This window comes from Poecilia latipinna, unplaced genomic scaffold, assembly GCF_001443285.1.
Source record: "Poecilia latipinna isolate Pla-1442-1.1 unplaced genomic scaffold, P_latipinna-1.0 Scaffold448, whole genome shotgun sequence".
Taxonomy (NCBI): Eukaryota; Metazoa; Chordata; class Actinopteri; order Cyprinodontiformes; family Poeciliidae; genus Poecilia; species Poecilia latipinna.
This window is the reverse complement of record NW_015113064.1, coordinates 833,562-850,711: the sequence shown is the minus strand read 5'-3', so window position 1 is coordinate 850,711 and position 17,150 is coordinate 833,562. Positions and strand designations below refer to the sequence as shown.

General features: G+C 36.2%; 4 protein-coding genes across 6 annotated transcripts; all 4 read left to right on the top strand.

Annotated features, from left to right (window-relative positions):
• The first annotated feature begins 760 nt into the window (after window positions 1-760).
• uraha (urate (5-hydroxyiso-) hydrolase a) lies at window positions 761-3,140 on the top strand. 2 transcript variants are annotated; one of them, XM_015038616.1, is made up of 4 exons: window positions 761-1,364; window positions 2,071-2,210; window positions 2,284-2,419; window positions 2,525-3,140. In XM_015038616.1, exons 2-4 carry the CDS (start codon window positions 2,080-2,082, stop codon window positions 2,612-2,614), a joined length of 357 nt encoding a protein of 118 aa, XP_014894102.1. In that variant the 5' UTR covers window positions 761-1,364; window positions 2,071-2,079; the 3' UTR covers window positions 2,615-3,140. The 2 variants fall into 2 exon arrangements, with proteins under 2 accessions (XP_014894102.1, XP_014894101.1); XM_015038615.1 differs by having other exon boundaries at window positions 761-1,514; window positions 2,525-3,138.
• Window positions 3,141-3,563: 423 nt separating this feature from the next.
• Window positions 3,564-7,142, top strand: pdcd5 (programmed cell death 5). 2 transcript variants are annotated; one of them, XM_015038654.1, is made up of 7 exons: window positions 3,564-3,669; window positions 3,743-3,830; window positions 5,275-5,315; window positions 5,904-5,965; window positions 6,055-6,146; window positions 6,215-6,286; window positions 6,371-7,142. In XM_015038654.1, exons 2-7 carry the CDS (start codon window positions 3,765-3,767, stop codon window positions 6,416-6,418), a joined length of 381 nt encoding a protein of 126 aa, XP_014894140.1. In that variant the 5' UTR covers window positions 3,564-3,669; window positions 3,743-3,764; the 3' UTR covers window positions 6,419-7,142. The 2 variants fall into 2 exon arrangements, with proteins under 2 accessions (XP_014894140.1, XP_014894139.1); XM_015038653.1 differs by lacking the exon at window positions 3,564-3,669 and having other exon boundaries at window positions 3,676-3,830.
• A 1,242-nt stretch (window positions 7,143-8,384) lies between these two features.
• Window positions 8,385-13,279, top strand: mvda (mevalonate (diphospho) decarboxylase a). The gene is made up of 10 exons (XM_015038651.1): window positions 8,385-8,623; window positions 8,847-8,917; window positions 9,649-9,763; window positions 9,868-10,017; window positions 10,160-10,359; window positions 11,041-11,115; window positions 11,195-11,413; window positions 11,674-11,789; window positions 12,322-12,430; window positions 12,524-13,279. Exons 1-10 carry the CDS (start codon window positions 8,548-8,550, stop codon window positions 12,605-12,607), a joined length of 1,215 nt encoding a protein of 404 aa, XP_014894137.1. The 5' UTR covers window positions 8,385-8,547; the 3' UTR covers window positions 12,608-13,279.
• A 284-nt stretch (window positions 13,280-13,563) lies between these two features.
• Window positions 13,564-16,260, top strand: cyba (cytochrome b-245, alpha polypeptide). Its single transcript, XM_015038652.1, has 6 exons — window positions 13,564-13,847; window positions 14,091-14,160; window positions 14,564-14,638; window positions 14,725-14,808; window positions 14,990-15,071; window positions 15,476-16,260. The coding sequence occupies exons 1-6, from the start codon at window positions 13,790-13,792 to the stop codon at window positions 15,665-15,667; spliced, it is 561 nt and encodes a 186-aa protein (XP_014894138.1). The 5' UTR covers window positions 13,564-13,789; the 3' UTR covers window positions 15,668-16,260.
• The last annotated feature ends 890 nt before the right edge of the window (window positions 16,261-17,150 follow it).

The window sequence follows — 17,150 nt, the reverse complement described above, 5'->3', positions numbered from 1 at the left end:
ACACTCACTCATGCTACTCAGAGAACCGGGGTTACGAAAGTAACCTAAAGTTTCCGTTCCATCTTTTTCAGATTTCTTTGCGACAGATATCCTAATAAAATCTCACCTCGAGACGCCTTCACATATTTGACACTTAAAATGTCTAAATCCCCAGATCAACATGTAACATTGTGTATTATTGTCTACTACTATGTAAGCATTTAGCTCTCTGAACCATATCTTAATTTAGAACGTCTTTCGTGGTACTTTTTAAAAGAAAAAAATATACAAGTATCTGTCTCTTCATGTGTTATATGTTTCTATTTGCACTATTAAGATAAAAAAAATGCAAGCCCTAATTGTCCCTGTAATAAATGTGTTATATCAAGTATAAACGTGTTTGTGATGCTATTTTTAAAGACAAAGACACAAAAGAGGAGAGGAGTCAAAAAGTTTTCCATTTTAAAGGTAAAGAGGCTTTACTCAGTAGCATTCACTCTGTGTGGATGTGGGCATATCTGATACATCTAAGTTCACACTTGATACACAAACTGTTTGCAAGCTGCAGTACTTTCCACACAGAGCAATTTGTCTGAAAACTCTGTGTGATAACACATAATCTTGGCACCAAGCCTCTTAGAAACAGATATATTTTTTAATCTGTATATTTTTACAGCTCTCTTGTTTTTATCATCAGCGTACAGCATCCTGCTGATTTGTTACACAGAGATAAAGTCAGATTTATTTGACTAAACTGGCTGGAAAAAGCAACAAGCAGCAGCTGTCTCTTTAAGAGAGAAATCATTTAGAGTGAGAAGTACAGATCCATATAGCTGAGATAAATCTGCATGGAGCAACTTAATAGCCACCAGCTGTGGGTTTATGTCACCCTTTTGATTCTCATCAGTTAAAATATTGTCATTGAGAAAATGAAGATGGCGCTTAAAGAAGCTTGAAAAGTCTCAAATGAGAGTCCCGTCCCCCCTTGAAGGCCGTTTTCGGACAGTTTTCCTGGTCGCTGCTTCACATTACTGTTTTAAAGGAAGGATGAAGAGATTTGTTCACTGATGTCAGGACTTGGAGAGAACGAAGTTTGGCTCGGAGACCGCAGCGCCAAGGAGGAGCTCAAAAAAGTTGATTTTACATAATACTCCTCCTTCAATGCATAGGTAGAATTCATTAAAAAACTGTTTTGCTAAATTATCTATGAGGCCCACAACAACCGACTGCTCTGCCATGTCTCCTATAAGTTCAAAGAGCTGAACTACAACTGTGGTCAAAGGAAACTCTTGCACAACAGTCCTGCTGTTGACAAAAGATAAGTTCTGGGTACTGAAAGCTGTGCTGACTGAGTGGGACTGTGTGCAGGATTTTACAGGCGTAATGTGAGTAAAAACGTGATTCTTTTCATCAAACCATAAATTTAAGTTAAACGTAACAGTAAAAACTGCAGAACCATGTCACATTATTTATAAGTGAACATGAGCGAATTCAGGCTGCAGCAACTGAAGAGTCACATTGTGTCCGAAAGACGGGTAAGCAGAGATCATTTTATAAATATTTATCTCAATTTATAGTTAATGTTTAACATATTATATAAGAGATTATTATGAGCTTTGGGTGAGATTAAAAATACAGTAAAAAAATACAACTTTTGATTCAATAATTTCATTAAGTTAATGTAAAATCTGTGCTATTTAAACTGTCCTCTGGTTTAAAGTCCTAGGCCAATATTAAAATGTAACTGAAGTTGAAAGTTGCAGATCTTGTGATCTTCTAAAGAAATTATTTTTGTATCTGAAGTGTCTTTGTTGTTCAGATCAAGTGTCTCAAATTTTAGAAGCCAACAGACAACATTTAATGTTCAGTGTAAAGAAAGAAACTAAGGCTAGAGATTATTTCAAAGTTAAAGTTTGGTTTTGCATCTATTACGTTTCTCCAGTCTCTTAATTTCCCCCAGTTAATATGTGAAGAAAGACAATTTGATTACAGTTTTCATCTCTTTTGAGCAATTGGACTACAAAAGAATTGACTGAATGATTCTTAGAATTTGTTTAAACATTACATCTGCATTAATTTATGTTGCTGTAGATCACAACTATGTCCGGCTCACCCAGTCCTCTGACCACCCATGTGCTGAACACAGCACTGGGGGTCCCAGGATCAAACATGACCATCAGACTTTACCAACAAGACCGTTCAGCCAATGTCTGGCATCTGCTAACCGCTGGGTAATACCATTCATACAGATCTACTAGGAGTCATATCCATTCACACATCTAAAGGCTTATTGTTCCTCAACAGGACAACTAACAGTGATGGGCGATGTCCAGGACTGATCACACAGCAGCAGTTTGTGCCTGCTGTCTACAAGTTGCACTTCGAGACCGGTCAGTACTGGGCCAGTCTGGGACAGAACTCCTTTTATCCCTATGTGGAGGTGAGAAAATGCCAGTTCAATCACCACTCCTAGGAACACGTGAACATTTGTAACCTCACTGACAGAGCCGTACGTAAGTGGCTTATCTCTGCTTTTTCCACCCAGATTGTTTTCACTATAACTGATCCAGACCAGACGTATCATGTGCCGCTGCTTGTGAGTCGTTTCTCCTTCAGCACATATAGGGGGAGCTAGAGAGCATCTGTCGTTAACCTCTTCCATCAACTTATCGCTATCTGACTGAAAAAAAAGCACTGGCAACTCCACTAATGACGCTCTTGGCAGCACTAATGGCGAAAGATGTATTTGTTTATTTTCCTTGAAGAAATTAGCACTACAACATTAAAATAAATGGTTATATGTACTACCACAAAACTATGCTGTAGTCTTACTGGTGCAAACAGTATGAGTTCTGTTAATGTTAAACTTTGGCATTTATTCTACTGTTTTTATAATTAGCTTGCAATAAAGTGATTATTAAAAGTGTTAATTAATCACAATGAATAATGTCACATTATATAAATTATGCCCAATGTATATAATTATCCGTATAAATTATGCAGAATTTATACAATGTAACATATAGTAACATGTTTACTTTAATAGATTTCTTCACAATGAAAATGCCTTGTTGTCATTTTTTCTTTAGTGTTGTGCATTTAAAAAAATAAAACAAACGTTGTTTTTCTTTCAGCATTTAAAGTCACACTGCAAGCATTGTATTTTTGTCATTAACCCTTTTAATTTTCTGCAAATAAATTCTTGTAAAAATAGTATTTTTTTATTTGGATCTGGACCGTTATCAATTATAGTTATACAGAATAAAACAACTCCTTTTTTCATATTTGATATTAATTCAGAAGTTAACACACAATAAAAAAGATACGTTTTTTTAAATCACTTTCTAAAATTAAATGAAATCAAACTTCTCGTTTTAGGTCAGTCAGAATTACCAAAATTATTTCTATTTGCTAAATGCCACAATAATGAAGTAAATAATATTAATTGATTAAACACACACACACAACACCCAAATACATGATATCTGAACAAGACAGGATCAGTCATCACCTGGAAACTCATATTCCTCCATGTAAAGTCTCATTTATTTATGAAAGATTTAGCTAAGGTGAGTTTCAAATAGAAAACTCGGTTCAGCAGCTTCATTGATCCCCCATCTGTGTTCCATTACTTTCGCCTGAGGGCATGATCTGTGTGATCTGCTCTCGACTATCCGGGGCTGTGCTAAGGTAGGGCCTTGTCTCTGATTCGAGAGAAGTGTGCATTTCGGGCACAATATCTTATCTTGTTTTATATCTGAAGGAAAACGTTACCGTGAATAACAATGGCAGACGAAGAATTAGAGGCGATAAGGCGGCAGAGGATGGCGGAACTGCAGGCGAAGCAAGGGGTAAGGACTGAACAGGAGCTGGAAACGTGTTGGAGGCCGCCTTATAAGGAGATGCTGGATTCAGTCAGTTTACTGCTAACAATGTGGCTATCCTAAACACTGAAAACCATCTGATTACAGGGTAGTTTTCCCAAGTACCAGATTACGCGAAGAAATTAAGCGAAATCCGAGCAAAGTGTAAAACTTTCCTCCCGTGGTCGGGTTAATCAGATGCATAGCAACATGTCAGTGTTAGCTTTGTGTTGTGTCAGCGCACACCCCCTGAAATCTGAAACTCTGCTAAAACTGGTCGACTTGTAAAAATAGTGTTTTTGTCGTTTAATAATACAACCGTTAAGTGTTGGATTAAAGTTGGTAAAGTATTTTGATATTCATTATTCAATTGCAAGCTCTTAATAAATGTCTAAATTTACAAGCCAGACTTTTTTTTGTGTGTAATCAATTAACAAAATATATATAGAATATTATGTTTGTTTTTCCTGTTTGGTTAGCTATTCAGTTGGAAATCATTACTTAATCAGGATAAAATTGACCAAATTTAACTTTGATACATACGTCAAATAAGGCAACTGATCAGTTATTTTTATAAATGTAAACACTTAGTGGATTTTAGGAAAATTTGGCAACAGTAAAACTCACTTGAAAAGTACAGACGCAGACATTAGTTTCTACATCTAAAACTCGAGTTTTGTTTAATTTATTTGTTATATGTAAAATTAATAATTACTTCAAACATGTTGTATGTTGTTAGAAATTTGAGCTCTTTGCAGTACATAATTCCCTTCTGAAGTGGTATTTTATTAGCTGAACGTTACTTATTGCGCAAAAATTACTGTTTTTTGTGGACTGAGCTAGCGCTGTATCAAATAGCATAGGTCAATTACCCAAAAATGTATTTAAGCCTTAACTGCATGGCAATGTCTATGTGATAATGTTTTATTTAAATGTATATATAAAAAAAAACCTACAGTAGTTTCACAGAGTTGTTTTTACATATCAAATAAATGTTTATCAAATTAAGTTGCAACTAGTTATGTATCTCTTTGAAGGAAACAAGAAATAAGTACATGTAATTGGTGCATCTATATTAACACAATACAGTTCAAAGCTAAACCTCATCTATTTAGAGAAGCCTTTGAATAATAATATCTATAACATTGAATAATGATGCATATTTGATAATGATTAATTTTGATTATTTGACTAAATGCCATCATTGTTCAAATGTACTGTACAAACAAACTTTGATCTGACAATAAAATGTATCTGAGGGTCATTGACGTGTGGGTTGCAGGATGATTTATTATCTTATTTTCACAAATTTATTCCAACCAAGAGCAGAAATCCTAAAGTAATGCATTTAAGAAGAACTGCAAACATCTAGGCAGTGTTCTGTAATTTTAGTGCAGATTTAATAGAGTAAAGCTGTGCTGTCTGTTTTCAGGATGCTTCAAATAATCAGCAAGGTGAAGAAGCTAAACAAAGGTAAGGTTCCTGGGATATTTAAAATCATGAAGCTGAAGTGATGAAGTATTTTTTCATTTAGTTGTACTCATCCTTCCTCTCATACAAGACAGTTGTTGGAGCAGTTCAGTACACACTAGGCACTCAAGTGATGTTGGATATGTCTCAAATTAATAGTGATAACACACCATTTTATACCATCATTATAATTTGTCCCTTAAAATTTGAACAATCCGGTTAGTTTACTGAACCATTTTTCCTCTTGCTGATGATTAAACAAAACAACTTCCAATAACATGAGTGTTATTTATTGCACTTCAGAATCACCAAGGTGACAGGCATAAGCTAATCATTGTTTATAATAACCTTATTGTACTTTGATTATGCACGGTGCAGATCTTTGCTGTGTTATTTGTCAACCATCAGCTTAAACATCAGGTTTCTTGATTATATATAAATCCTGTAAATATTCAGCCATGAATGTAATATTTGTTGTTGCAGCTGTGTGTCTGTGCAGGTGTTCTAGTGTATTTTTGCTTAAAATGATTTTCTTTTTTTAACTGAGTTCAGCTGAACCAATGTGGAAATGTAATTTTTGTTTATTCACAGAGAAACTGAAATGAGGAACTCGATATTGGCTCAAGTCCTGGATCAGTCTGCTCGAGCAAGATGTAAAGGCGCACTCAAATTTCGATTTTACTAAATTGCATATTTTGCATACCATTACACACATTTTTATTATTATTATTGTTTTTCCCAGTAAGCAATCTTGCATTGGTGAAGCCGGAGAAGGCAAATGCGGTTGAGAACTATCTGATTCAGATGGCTCGATTTGGAAAGCTAGGAGGAAAGGTAAGACAAAAAAAAATGCTTTTTGTCATGGCCATGGCAGAGTAACGAGCAAACTTCTCTCTTTTCAGATTTCTGAGTCCGGCTTAATAGAGATCCTAGAAAAAGTCAGTCAGCAAACGGAGAAAAAGACCACAGTTACAGTAAGTTCCCCTGAAATGTCTTAAAACCATCAATTCAGTTTCTGTCCTTCTCACCTCGCCCTGCGCTTTGTGCCTGACTTGCAGTTCAACAGACGGAGGGTGATGGACTCAGACGACGAGGACGATTACTGAGTTCAGACAGAAGCGTTGGAATGAGGCAAAAAAAAATTCCAGGAGGTGAAATGCATTGCTGGGATTCCGCAAGGATCTCTGACTCGTGTGTTCTCATCAAATTCCTGGGATGCCACACTACCTTCTGTGTCCTTGGAATGGAGACAACAAAACAGAAGAACAAGGATGTTAGGTTAATATTCTCCTGTGCGGAAGGGGATTTAAAGGAAGCACACAGTGTTCACAGAGGTTTTTGCAGGCTTGTACAACTTGTGTTGTACCCATGATAGCCATGATAGCACTGTCTGACTCCTCTTCTCAACAGTTCTGTAGTTTTTATTTCCCTCCTTATGGTTAAACTCTGTTTTGCAAACATAGGATACAAGACATTTATTTTATCTGAACTGTTCTGCAATCAATCTTTTTTCTTTATTATTCATAGCCAACATCCTGCTAGGTTTGAACATTTCTCTTACATTGTTTTCTTGTTGCTGACTTGTACTTCTAAAGTTTTCATTAAAAATAATAATTACAAAAGCCTTATACATTAAAACTTTTTTTTTCATCTTCAAGTATAACCATGATTCATTTAAGAATTTATGCAAATGAATCTGTTTCATTTAATTATACAGGAAGTTGGACCCATGATATTTCCAAGTTTTGGTTTAATTTCCAGAGCCAGAGTTAACAGATTGCCAATTTGTCCAAAAACTGTTGAAAAAAAAAAAAAAAAAACGTGAACAAATGTCTGTCTTTATCTCATTGTAATTTACTAGATTTAAAAGATTTGTTTTCCTGTATGTTGCAATCGCCTCATCTAGGTTGTGCACACCTCCTTTATTGCAATTGTGTAGGATGATGCCTGGCTTCCTGTCCTTACGGTTGATCAGCATCTTCCAAGCATAGTTGGTTTTGGCATCACAGGTTGCACATGACTTGATCCCATATTTTACTAGCCTTTAATGCAGAAGAGCAGTGTTACATCTTCATGACATTTTGTTTCGTCATCGTATCATATTTGTATGATGCTGGGGGCCATGTTATTTTTATTATTTTTTGACAGAAAAGACTCTCCTTCAGCTTTAGGCATTTCTTCTTGTATGGTTAAATCAGCATCTTCCAATGAGTTTGATTCCTCGCAATCTTTTTTTAATACCTCTTGCGAATCAGTTGTGTTGCTAGTCATTTGGGGGGAAAAAAAAAAAAAAAGTTTCCAGAACTTGTTCAGCAGTGAAATGCGAACTCATGGGTGCAGCAGATAGGATTTGGTGTACTGTAATCTGTATCAACTTTATCCACCTTAGTCCTGGCAGAATGAAACCATTATGGGTCCTACTTCCGGTAGACACCGGAAATAGCAGAAAAGCACTGGCTTTCATTGGACACGTGCTAATTTACGCTTATCGTAGAAGTTACATTTCTATTTTGCGAACTAATATCGTTTAATATTAAACAAAAATAGTCTTTTCTAAATGGTTACCGGATGCTGAATTACAAGGTATCACAGATGCAGTTAATACAAAGTTGACAGATAAATGAAAGATTTGTAATTTATCTAAAAAAAATACATAGCAAAAATATAGAAATAAAGTAGTTTGTATTTAACTAATTTTCTTCAGTAGTTAAAAACCAAAAAAATCTTTTTATTTTGTTTGTTAATTTTGACGATTAGGGCTAACAGCTGCTTATACCCTCAAATTCTGTTTTCAGAAAAGAAAAATAAAGCCAATAAAATACTTTATACCATGGTCTTTTGAATTTCACTTTTGAATTGAATCACTACAATATATGAACTTGTTGGTGATATTTCAGTTTATCAAGCTGCAACATGTATGTTGCTTTTTGAAAACTTATTAGTTTGCTACAATAAAACAGGTCCCTGAGTAGGTGTGTGTCCTTGCTCCACTTCTGCATGACTGTGGTCAGATGGTTGCTCATTGGCCACTTGGACTTTTACGTCAATAAAGGTCCATCTGATTGGTGGAGAGTAAAGCCACATGTTTTTGATCAACCAATCAGAAGAGCTTGCTAGGAAAAGGAGCTACAGTGTGCTTGGATTAGCAATAGAGATCATGCTAAACACACGAAACTCTTCGAACCAAGGAGGTTAAGTTTGCAGGTAGCCCCAAAATCGGCTTACAGACAGAACTATGCCTGAAGACAGCATGGACAAACCGAGTATAGTTACGTGCACCGCTCCTGTGAATATAGCTGTCATTAAATACTGTGAGTATCGCCTGGACTTGTTTGATTTATCCTCAGTTGTTTTGGTTATAGTCGTGAAACAGCTTAAACATCCATAACATTACATTACCTTTATATGGTGGTTTAAAAACTCCATATTTGTGACCATTTGAGTGAAAATCATCCTTTAAAGTCTTTAATGTTGCATTTATGTACTGTGCTTTTATAACTCATCTTCTACTAAATTGACTACCTTATATTGCAGGGGGGAAGAGGGATGAAGATTTAATTTTACCCATCAATTCATCTTTGAGCGTCACTTTGCATCAAGATCAGGTTGGGAAAATTGCTTCTGATTGCAGCTAATGAATAACAAAAGTTAGGCGTTCTTGCTATTTTTAACACTTTATACTTTAGTAAATATTAATAAGCAGCATATAGGCTTGTTAGTTGTTTCTTCATTTGGAGTTTCTTCTTTATAAACCTGGCTGCCTGAAAAACACAGGTGTAAAAATTGTGTGCATTTCTAAAAAAAAAAAAAAAAAAAAAAAAAAAAAACTCAGCAGGATAGTTTTTTTATGTGCTAAGATTTTTGTATATGAAACATATTTACAATGAAAATGTAGCAGCAACATTAGTATTACAGAATGAGCAATATATCTTAAAACAAACAAGAGTAGTAACAACTGATTACAAAAGTATTTGTATCGTTTAATATTCATTTAGTTTCACGTTGCGTGAAAAACAATGGGACCATGCCAGCTTTATTCAAGAAATAATGATGTAAGATTATCTAACCATCCCATTTCCCGTTTGGATGCCTGTAGTTTTTCATGCTTTTGAACTATCCTTCAGTCTTAAAATGTGTGACTGACTTGGTCTACTGCTTTATAGACCTTTCTTTGTACATTTTTGAAGGTCATATCAAACTTAGAGAAAAAAACAACAACTTTGCCTTTCTTTTGGACATTGAGTTGTGTAAATTGGAGTACATGATGATAATTTATGGTATCAGTAATTAAATGCTGCGTGGTATAAACCTGTCTTGCATTATTTCCTTTGCTCAGTTGAAAACGACAACAACCGTTGCAATCAACCGATCCTTTCAGGAGGACAGACTGTGGCTCAATGGCAAAGAGGAGGACATTACCCATCAAAGACTGCAGTCCTGCCTGAGGGAAAGTAAGTCATGTCTGTTTAGGATTTCCTCTTGAAGTCTGCAGAGTACAGAAATGGTATTCTAGTTAAGCAGAGGCTATTATCAATTTTTTTTTCCTTCTATTTAGTCAGACGATTAGCGAGGAAGAGGCGTAGTGATGGAGACGCTCGTTCGGAGGATTCGGTGGGATTGTCTCATAAAGTCCACATTTGCTCTGTTAACAACTTCCCCACTGCTGCTGGACTCGCCTCTTCAGCAGCTGGATTTGCTTGTCTTGGTGAGCTTGTGTATTTTTTAGTTATAATGCTGTTATAATGCTTGAAAAAAGTGACTACTTAATATGCAAATTTAATTGAGTAGATTTTTATTATTTTTTTTTTTTTACCAGTCTTTTTTGTTCTGTGCATTTTGTGTTGCAGTTTATACTCTGGCTCAGGCATTCGGTGTGGAAGGAGAGCTGTCTGGGATTGCTCGTCAGGGCTCAGGCAGTGCCTGCAGAAGCATGTATGGCGGCTTTGTCCAGTGGATCATGGGAAGCAAAGAGGATGGGAATGACAGTGTAGCCCAGCAGGTGGAGCCAGAGAGCCACTGGCCTGAGCTCAGGATTCTTGTTCTAGTGGTAGGTCTGACTGAGAACTAAACTGTCACAACAGGGAATAAAAATGTTATTGTGAATTGTAGTTGCCATTTATATATCTACAAATAAATAGTTATTAGTTTAGTTTTTCACAGTAGCTTAAAAATATTGAAATATTCTGTATAAAAAGATACAGAATCATTTTTTTCTTCTGAATTGGGCTTTACCTTTTTCTGTTCTCAGGTCAGTTATGGAATACCAGAATTAGTTCTGTTTGATAAATGCCATAATAATGGGGATAATGCAATATACATTTTTATAGTTCTGTTTTCTTAAAGGTCTTTTACAAATATACATTTAATATTTTGTAGGATTGTGTTTTATCCTGTCTCCGTTTGATCAACTTCTCACAATATCTAGCTGTACCTCTGTCCCATTCCTCCACTCAGAGCTGGTTTAACTGAGTGAAGTTTGGAAGACCTTCTTGTACCCAAGCCTCAACTTCCTGGCCAATATCTTGAGATGTTGCTTCAGTGCTTGTGTGGTTATTATGGCCAAACACTTTAGTTTCATCAGACCAGAAAACATAAACCCAAAAATCTCACTTTGTCCCTGTGTACATTTGCAAAGTGTAATCTGTTTTTTTGTGCGTTTCTTGTGGAGTAATGGCTTCTTCCTCGCTGAGTAACCTCACACTTTTTTTCTTTCTTTCTTTCTTTTTAGGTTAGTTCTGAACGGAAACCAATAGGGAGCACCTCTGGGATGCAAACCAGTGTACAAACAAGTTTACTGTTACAGGTGCTTTATTTGAGTCCTACACTGTGTTTTTAATCGGAGCGGTTGAAACACTGAACGTGATTTGTGTGTTTGTGCGTAGCACCGAGCAGAGGCTGTCGTCCCACGTCGGATGGTAGATATGATCGAAGCCGTGCGAAGGAAGGATTTTCCTGCATTTGCAGAGCTGACCATGAAGGACAGCAACCAGTTTCATGCCACCTGCCTTGACACGCACCCACCTATCTTCTACCTCAACAGTGTCTCCCAGCAGATCATTCACTTGGTGCATCGGTATAACAAATACTGTGGGGAGACCAGGGTGAGCAACTGGAAAATCTTTTTCCTAAACTACCAATATGACTAGATTATTCAGTTTTAAAAAACTGTCAAAGTTTAAACTTGGCACAATTTTCGTTATCTTTGTCTATTTTTTTTTAAACACAAATTTGCCTAATTTGTTGCAGCTGAACTTGTCAGGTTGTGTAATGAAGATGTGAAACCTGTAGGTTGTTTTTGAAATGAGGAACAGGAAAGATCATCTCTCAAGCTGCTCGTCACACCCTGTCTGCTCTCTCGTAGGTGGCCTACAGTTTTGATGCTGGTCCCAACGCTGTGATCTTCACTCTGCAGCAGTTTGTTCCAGAGTTTGTGCAGCTGGTTCAGCACTTCTTCCCCCCAGACAGAAACGGAGAAGAGTACGTTAACAGACAACACAGATAAATGTAGTTTTTTAAGAGTAATTGTATTCATTTCTCAGTCATTTTAATTGTTTTTTAAATTAGTTTTGAACATTTTCAGAACAATCCCTTTAAGCTTCCCTTTGAAGACATTTTCACATTTGTTTTTGCAGTGGTGCCAAAAAAAGATCTTGCGTTGTTTATGTGAATTTAGCAAATCAGAAGTCAAGCTACAATAAGTCACAATGACCCACATTTGGCAACCATTTTAAATATGTTCTGATGTTGTCCATGTTACCAGCTACCAATTGGAAACAGTTTTTCAATATAGATAATAGTTTAATTTGTAAGATTTCTGCTGGTTCTTTCTTTCAAATTAAAGAACACAAAAATTAAATCTGCCTGATAACTTCTACAGGCAAAAACAATGACAGAATAATAAACTGGTGCCACCTACATCTGACCTATTGAAGCACATGTTTACTCAGTAGGGTGTGTTTGCTTTTAGTTACCTGTATGATGTCACTAAGCGTTTGCTACTTATCTTTAGTTTTATTAAAGGTCTTCCTGTTAAGGGTGCTGCTCTTTCCATGGAGCTGAAGCAGAATATTGGCCTAGAACCCGTTCCAAAGGGAATCAACTACATAATTAGCACAAAGGTTTGAAGAAACATAATTAAAAATATAATTTTCAACAAATATGCACACACAAGATTCGTCTTTTTGTTTTTAATGATGTGTGATATCTTTTAGGCTGGACCAGGCCCTCGTGTTGTTGACGATCCTTCTCAGCACCTCCTCTCAGCAGAAGGTTTACCAAAGAAGACGACGGTCTGAGAAGCCTCTTTCACCAAGAAGCTAATTCTGCTCAGTGGCAATAAATCTTTCTCGGCAGATCTGAAATTTACAAGATGAAGCATTTTATTTTTATTTTTGTATAAAAAAAAAGAATATGTTTTTTGTAAGATTTTTGCCACACAATAAGTCCCTTTAGCTGATAGTCTTTAAAAATGCCTCAGAAATATTTTTTTGAATATGCTGTTGGCTAGAAAGTCACATTGTAAATAAATGTGTACTCTGGTACCAAGTTCATACTTTGGTTTTATTTATGTATGCATCTAGTCAAGGGTTAATTCTTCTGGATCTTTTGAAATTTTATGTATTTTTCATAAATATTTTTATTTTCATTAACTTCAGCAATGTTGATGCAAATAATAACTTGGCAAATAACTTGGCCATGTTCTGTATTTACTCTCCCCCCCCCCCAAAACATAATTTAAATGCCATTTAATCTAAATTGAGCTATCGCTGTACTTTTTAACATTTTTTGTTTCAATTGGATTTTGATACTTTCTGTTTGATTTTCCATTCCCAGGTGTTGAAATACCTTTAAATGTTATGTTTTATTGTCCACATGGTGAAGAGTTGTTCATATTTCATGCAAATATAGCAGTTTGGATTATATTCCTTTTTTTTGCTTTTGAAAGATAAAATTGAATTGATGAAAAGTACATTTAAGGGTTTCAATATTCATTACTAGTTTTGTATAGTGAGAACTGAAGGTAATAATTGCATTAATAAAAAGTATTAATGCATATTACTTTTTTCAATATCAGACATATCTGATTTGTCCCACTAACTACTAATAATCCTCTCTTCCTTCAATAAAGATAATGCAAGTCAGAAAAACACCTTCCTTACTGAAGAGAATACCAATAAAACATTCTACTGGTAAATAAAAGTTACACATTAAAAACTAGTTTTTCCTTGTCCAGCGCTAATTCTTCCCGTCATTTGCCGTTGCCGTCCGGTAAGTTTGAAGCTGTTAACCCCTCCTCTCTGCTGTCGAGGCAACTTTTCGGAAATGACGAGCGAAATAGGGACAGGTTAACGCAAGCCCTGCCTACCAGCCCTTAAATCTGTGTGCTTTTCATCACGTAAATACAGTCTCTTCCTTGTGGAGCTCCGTTCCGTCCCGCAGCTCTTCAGAGACTTTCAGCAGCTGTCCAGGTGGTCGCGATGGGGAAGATAGAGTGGGCGATGTGGGCCAATGAACAGGCTCTAGCTTCGGGGCTCAGTGAGTATGAAGACTTTACGTTAAATAAAATGAGCTCATTTTAAAATTTAGCATGGAAAGAACTAATTGACTTTATAATATATAAGTTGTGATTTTTTTTTCTCTCTCTCAGCGTTTCTGCAAAAATAATTTCCTGCATCATCACGATAAATGATAATAAATTTTAACACAGTCTTGTTTTTTTGGCATGGAGTCACAGAAGGTGCATTGTATTAATCTCACCTTCCTGTTTCCTTCTTTCAGTTCTTCTTACTGGAGGAATAGTAGGTGTGGCTGGCCAGTTCAGAGGCTGGGAGTTTGCTGCTTATTCAGTGTATCCTTTACACCTAAAACTCACTTCAAAAAATTCAGACGATGGGGGGAATATATAGCTTTCTTTTCTCTTTCCTTTCAAGGAGTTTTATGTAGTCCTTGTATGCATGAAATATGCAACTATAATCTATCTATCTATCTATCTATCTATCTATCTATCTATCTATCTATCTATCTATCTATCTATCTATCTATCTATCTATCTATCTATCTATCTATCGATCTTTACAGACAGTACTGTCTGTAAATCTGTGCAAACCACAGTATTTGCAAAATGTTGTGCATTAGATGTGTAGTTAATGTCCTGCCATAAGTATTTTTTTAAATGATTTTGGTTATACTGGCACACTTTGTTTCTCTGGTTGTGAGCAATTAATGAAGTATCAGCCTTGACAGAAAACCAGTGCCGCTGGTGTGTTTGTGTGTCTGCTTGAATATCCAAGAGGCAAGAGGGCCAAAGGAACAAGTGTGGAAAGAACGTAAGCAGTGCTCCAGTTTTCTCTCTATTTTCTTTATCCCATGTTATGTGATGATCATAAAATGATGCTTATTTGTTGTCTGTTAGGGGCCAGTATTGTTTCACAGTGTGCGTAAAAGCCTTCGGACCGCTGACGAGGAACTACTACGTCAGAGCATTTTTACATGCAGCGTGAGTTTATTTGGGTTTTATGCACATTTGGAGTCTACTTGATGAGTTTTTGGGAGACTTTGAATGTGAATTAGTGGGATTGGCCTGCTGAGGTTGCAAAACAGCATTCCTCCTCTTCACTGGATCTTGCTAAATAAAAAGGCTTATCATTCGTTTTCTGTCTTTTGTTTTCCCTCTTCAGGATCTGTGTTCCTGGGGGTTTTATGCTAGCAACTGTCCTTGGATGTGTCTGCCTCGGCATTGCCAGCCTCATCTATCTTGCAGTAAGTTGATGACTTTTTTTTTTTTTTTTTTTAACCAGATTTTGGCTCCACTTGAGCAGATTGATAACTTTGAATTCTAAGAAAGGAAGTACAGAAACAAGGAAATTATAATAAGGAAGAGATTGTTACTCAGTCCTTCCACGGTTGCGACATGACCTCAGAGTTTTGAAACTTGACCGGTCAAGGATGTTGCTGAACTCCTCAATAGCTCAAAGTGGTCAAGCTAAAGATAAGTGTATATAGTTGATGCAGTTTAAAAACGCAGTTTTTATAGCTTTACAAACAAGAATGTTTAGAAAGCAATCAGCTTTTATAGCTTTAACTTTATAGCTTTTAAAATGTATAAGTTTCGGTGACTAGATAGATGCTCATCAGACTCTAACTGACTCCGTCTTGTTTTCCAGGCAGCTATTCGAGGTGAGCACTGGGAGCCCATTCTTCCACGGAAAGAAGTGCGAAAGCCAGTCGCAGAGAGCATCAAGAATCCTCCTCAGAACCCACCTCCCAGGCCTCCTCCAGAGATGCGCAGGAAACAAGCGAAGGACCTTGAATCAGCTGCCTATGATAACCCCATCTCTGTTACTGCAGATGAGTAACAGGTCCAGAGCTTTGCCCTTTTAATTCACCCTCCTTTGTCAAAAAATGACACAGTCATTGTTTAAGCTCCCTGGATTCAGTGACTGTAGATGAGTTGGCAGAGCCTTCCTTACGTCACGGATTACTGGAACTATAGTTCAGAAAAAAATCAATGAGGAAATGTAGTTGTTTTTTTTATTATTTTTTTTTTTTACTTTTTATAAACAAAAAAATGCTGTAGACAAATTTAATTCTGCAGCTGCTAGACTGCAACCAAGGGCAACTACTGTCACTTTAGAGTACTGTATGTTAGATGTTAGCGCTTACCGGTCCGATGAAGCAAAGGTTACAGCCTAATGCTGCTTTATGTTTGGGTTATTTAAGTTCTTTTTAGCATGCATACGCCTTATGGAAGAGTTGTGCACCTTAACTGTAATTTGTATGTGTTTATGTTTAAAAACCTTGGGTTACAGTTGTTTACAGTTTTATGGTACTATTTATACCTTTAGATAAAATTAGCTGTTTCCAGCTGATATTAGCCTTTTTATTATTTGTTTTTTGTTGTTAGTCATGGTTTTATTGTCTTGTAAATAAATCTTTTGCTTCCTTTGAATCTTTGGTTGCAGACTTCTGTTTTTTCTGTTTCCTTTAAAAATAATTAAAGAAATAGCATTTGCAAGTTCCTCTTTTCGCAACAAATGGATTTCAGTCTTACAGAAATCCCCTTTTCCTTTTGTTCTCCGAAGTATTTTTTTCTTTTTGTCTACAATCATGCTAAATACAATCCATTATTCTTTTCAAGAGGGAAGTAGTGTATTTATAGATTTGCTTGTGAAACAAGTTTTGCATGTTTGAGTCATTTTATTGCGCAGGCAACAAGGTTTTCTTTTTTTTTTTTGTACTTTTTTTCCTGTTACTGGTCACAGTTTATCTTTAATGGGTTGCAGGCTGTTTGGAAACCTGAACCATGAAAAAATGGTTCCTTTTTTCAGAACTAGACTGTCACATTAGATGTAATGTGACACTCTAGTTCACATTACATCTAAAAGCATGTTTGGTTGCCATTTTTTTTCCAATTTAAGAATTTTTAAACATCTAGGTTTGAAATAGCAGTAAGTTGGAGAGTATTTTCCACAGGATTTTAGCTATAGTCAAAGTTTGAACTGATAAATTAAACTCTGCAGTCAAATTTCTGCAGAGTTCTTGAACGTTTTCAGACTGAAACTCTGCTCCACAGTGTTGACTCAAGCTCAAAGAGTCTGGGTACATTATGGGATCCACAAACACAGGTATGGATCCCAGCACAACGTGGAGACAAAATAAACCAATATCTAAAGAAGACTTGATATGTAAGGTGTAGAAAAAACTCAGTAGAAAGCAAGACCTACACATTGGTACTGTATGTATGTGCTGCCTAGAGGTCTCTACAACTGGGCCAAATATCCTCATAATATGGTTGTCCTGATACAAGCTGCAGTTTGAAATAAAATCCTTCACTACTCA

Bases quoted from the DNA above. Each gene is read 5' to 3' on its own strand.
- uraha (XM_015038615.1), top strand. From the start codon at position 1,461: ATGAGCGAATTCAGGCTGCAGCAACTGAAGAGTCACATTGTGTCCGAA. The intron at 2,211-2,283 runs GTAATACCATTC...GTTCCTCAACAG, and splicing joins TGGCATCTGCTAACCGCTGG to GACAACTAACAGTGATGGGC. The intron at 2,420-2,524 runs GTGAGAAAATGC...TTTTCCACCCAG, and splicing joins CCTTTTATCCCTATGTGGAG to ATTGTTTTCACTATAACTGA.
- pdcd5 (XM_015038654.1), top strand. From the start codon at position 3,765: ATGGCAGACGAAGAATTAGAGGCGATAAGGCGGCAGAGGATGGCGGAA. The intron at 5,316-5,903 runs GTAAGGTTCCTG...GTTTATTCACAG, and splicing joins GGTGAAGAAGCTAAACAAAG to AGAAACTGAAATGAGGAACT. The intron at 6,287-6,370 runs GTAAGTTCCCCT...CCTGACTTGCAG, and splicing joins AGAAAAAGACCACAGTTACA to TTCAACAGACGGAGGGTGAT.
- mvda (XM_015038651.1), top strand. From the start codon at position 8,548: ATGCCTGAAGACAGCATGGACAAACCGAGTATAGTTACGTGCACCGCT. The intron at 10,018-10,159 runs GTGAGCTTGTGT...TTTGTGTTGCAG, and splicing joins AGCTGGATTTGCTTGTCTTG to TTTATACTCTGGCTCAGGCA. The intron at 11,790-12,321 runs GTACGTTAACAG...ACTTATCTTTAG, and splicing joins CCAGACAGAAACGGAGAAGA to TTTTATTAAAGGTCTTCCTG.
- cyba (XM_015038652.1), top strand. From the start codon at position 13,790: ATGGGGAAGATAGAGTGGGCGATGTGGGCCAATGAACAGGCTCTAGCT. The intron at 14,809-14,989 runs GTGAGTTTATTT...TTCCCTCTTCAG, and splicing joins AGAGCATTTTTACATGCAGC to GATCTGTGTTCCTGGGGGTT. The intron at 15,072-15,475 runs GTAAGTTGATGA...CTTGTTTTCCAG, and splicing joins CCAGCCTCATCTATCTTGCA to GCAGCTATTCGAGGTGAGCA.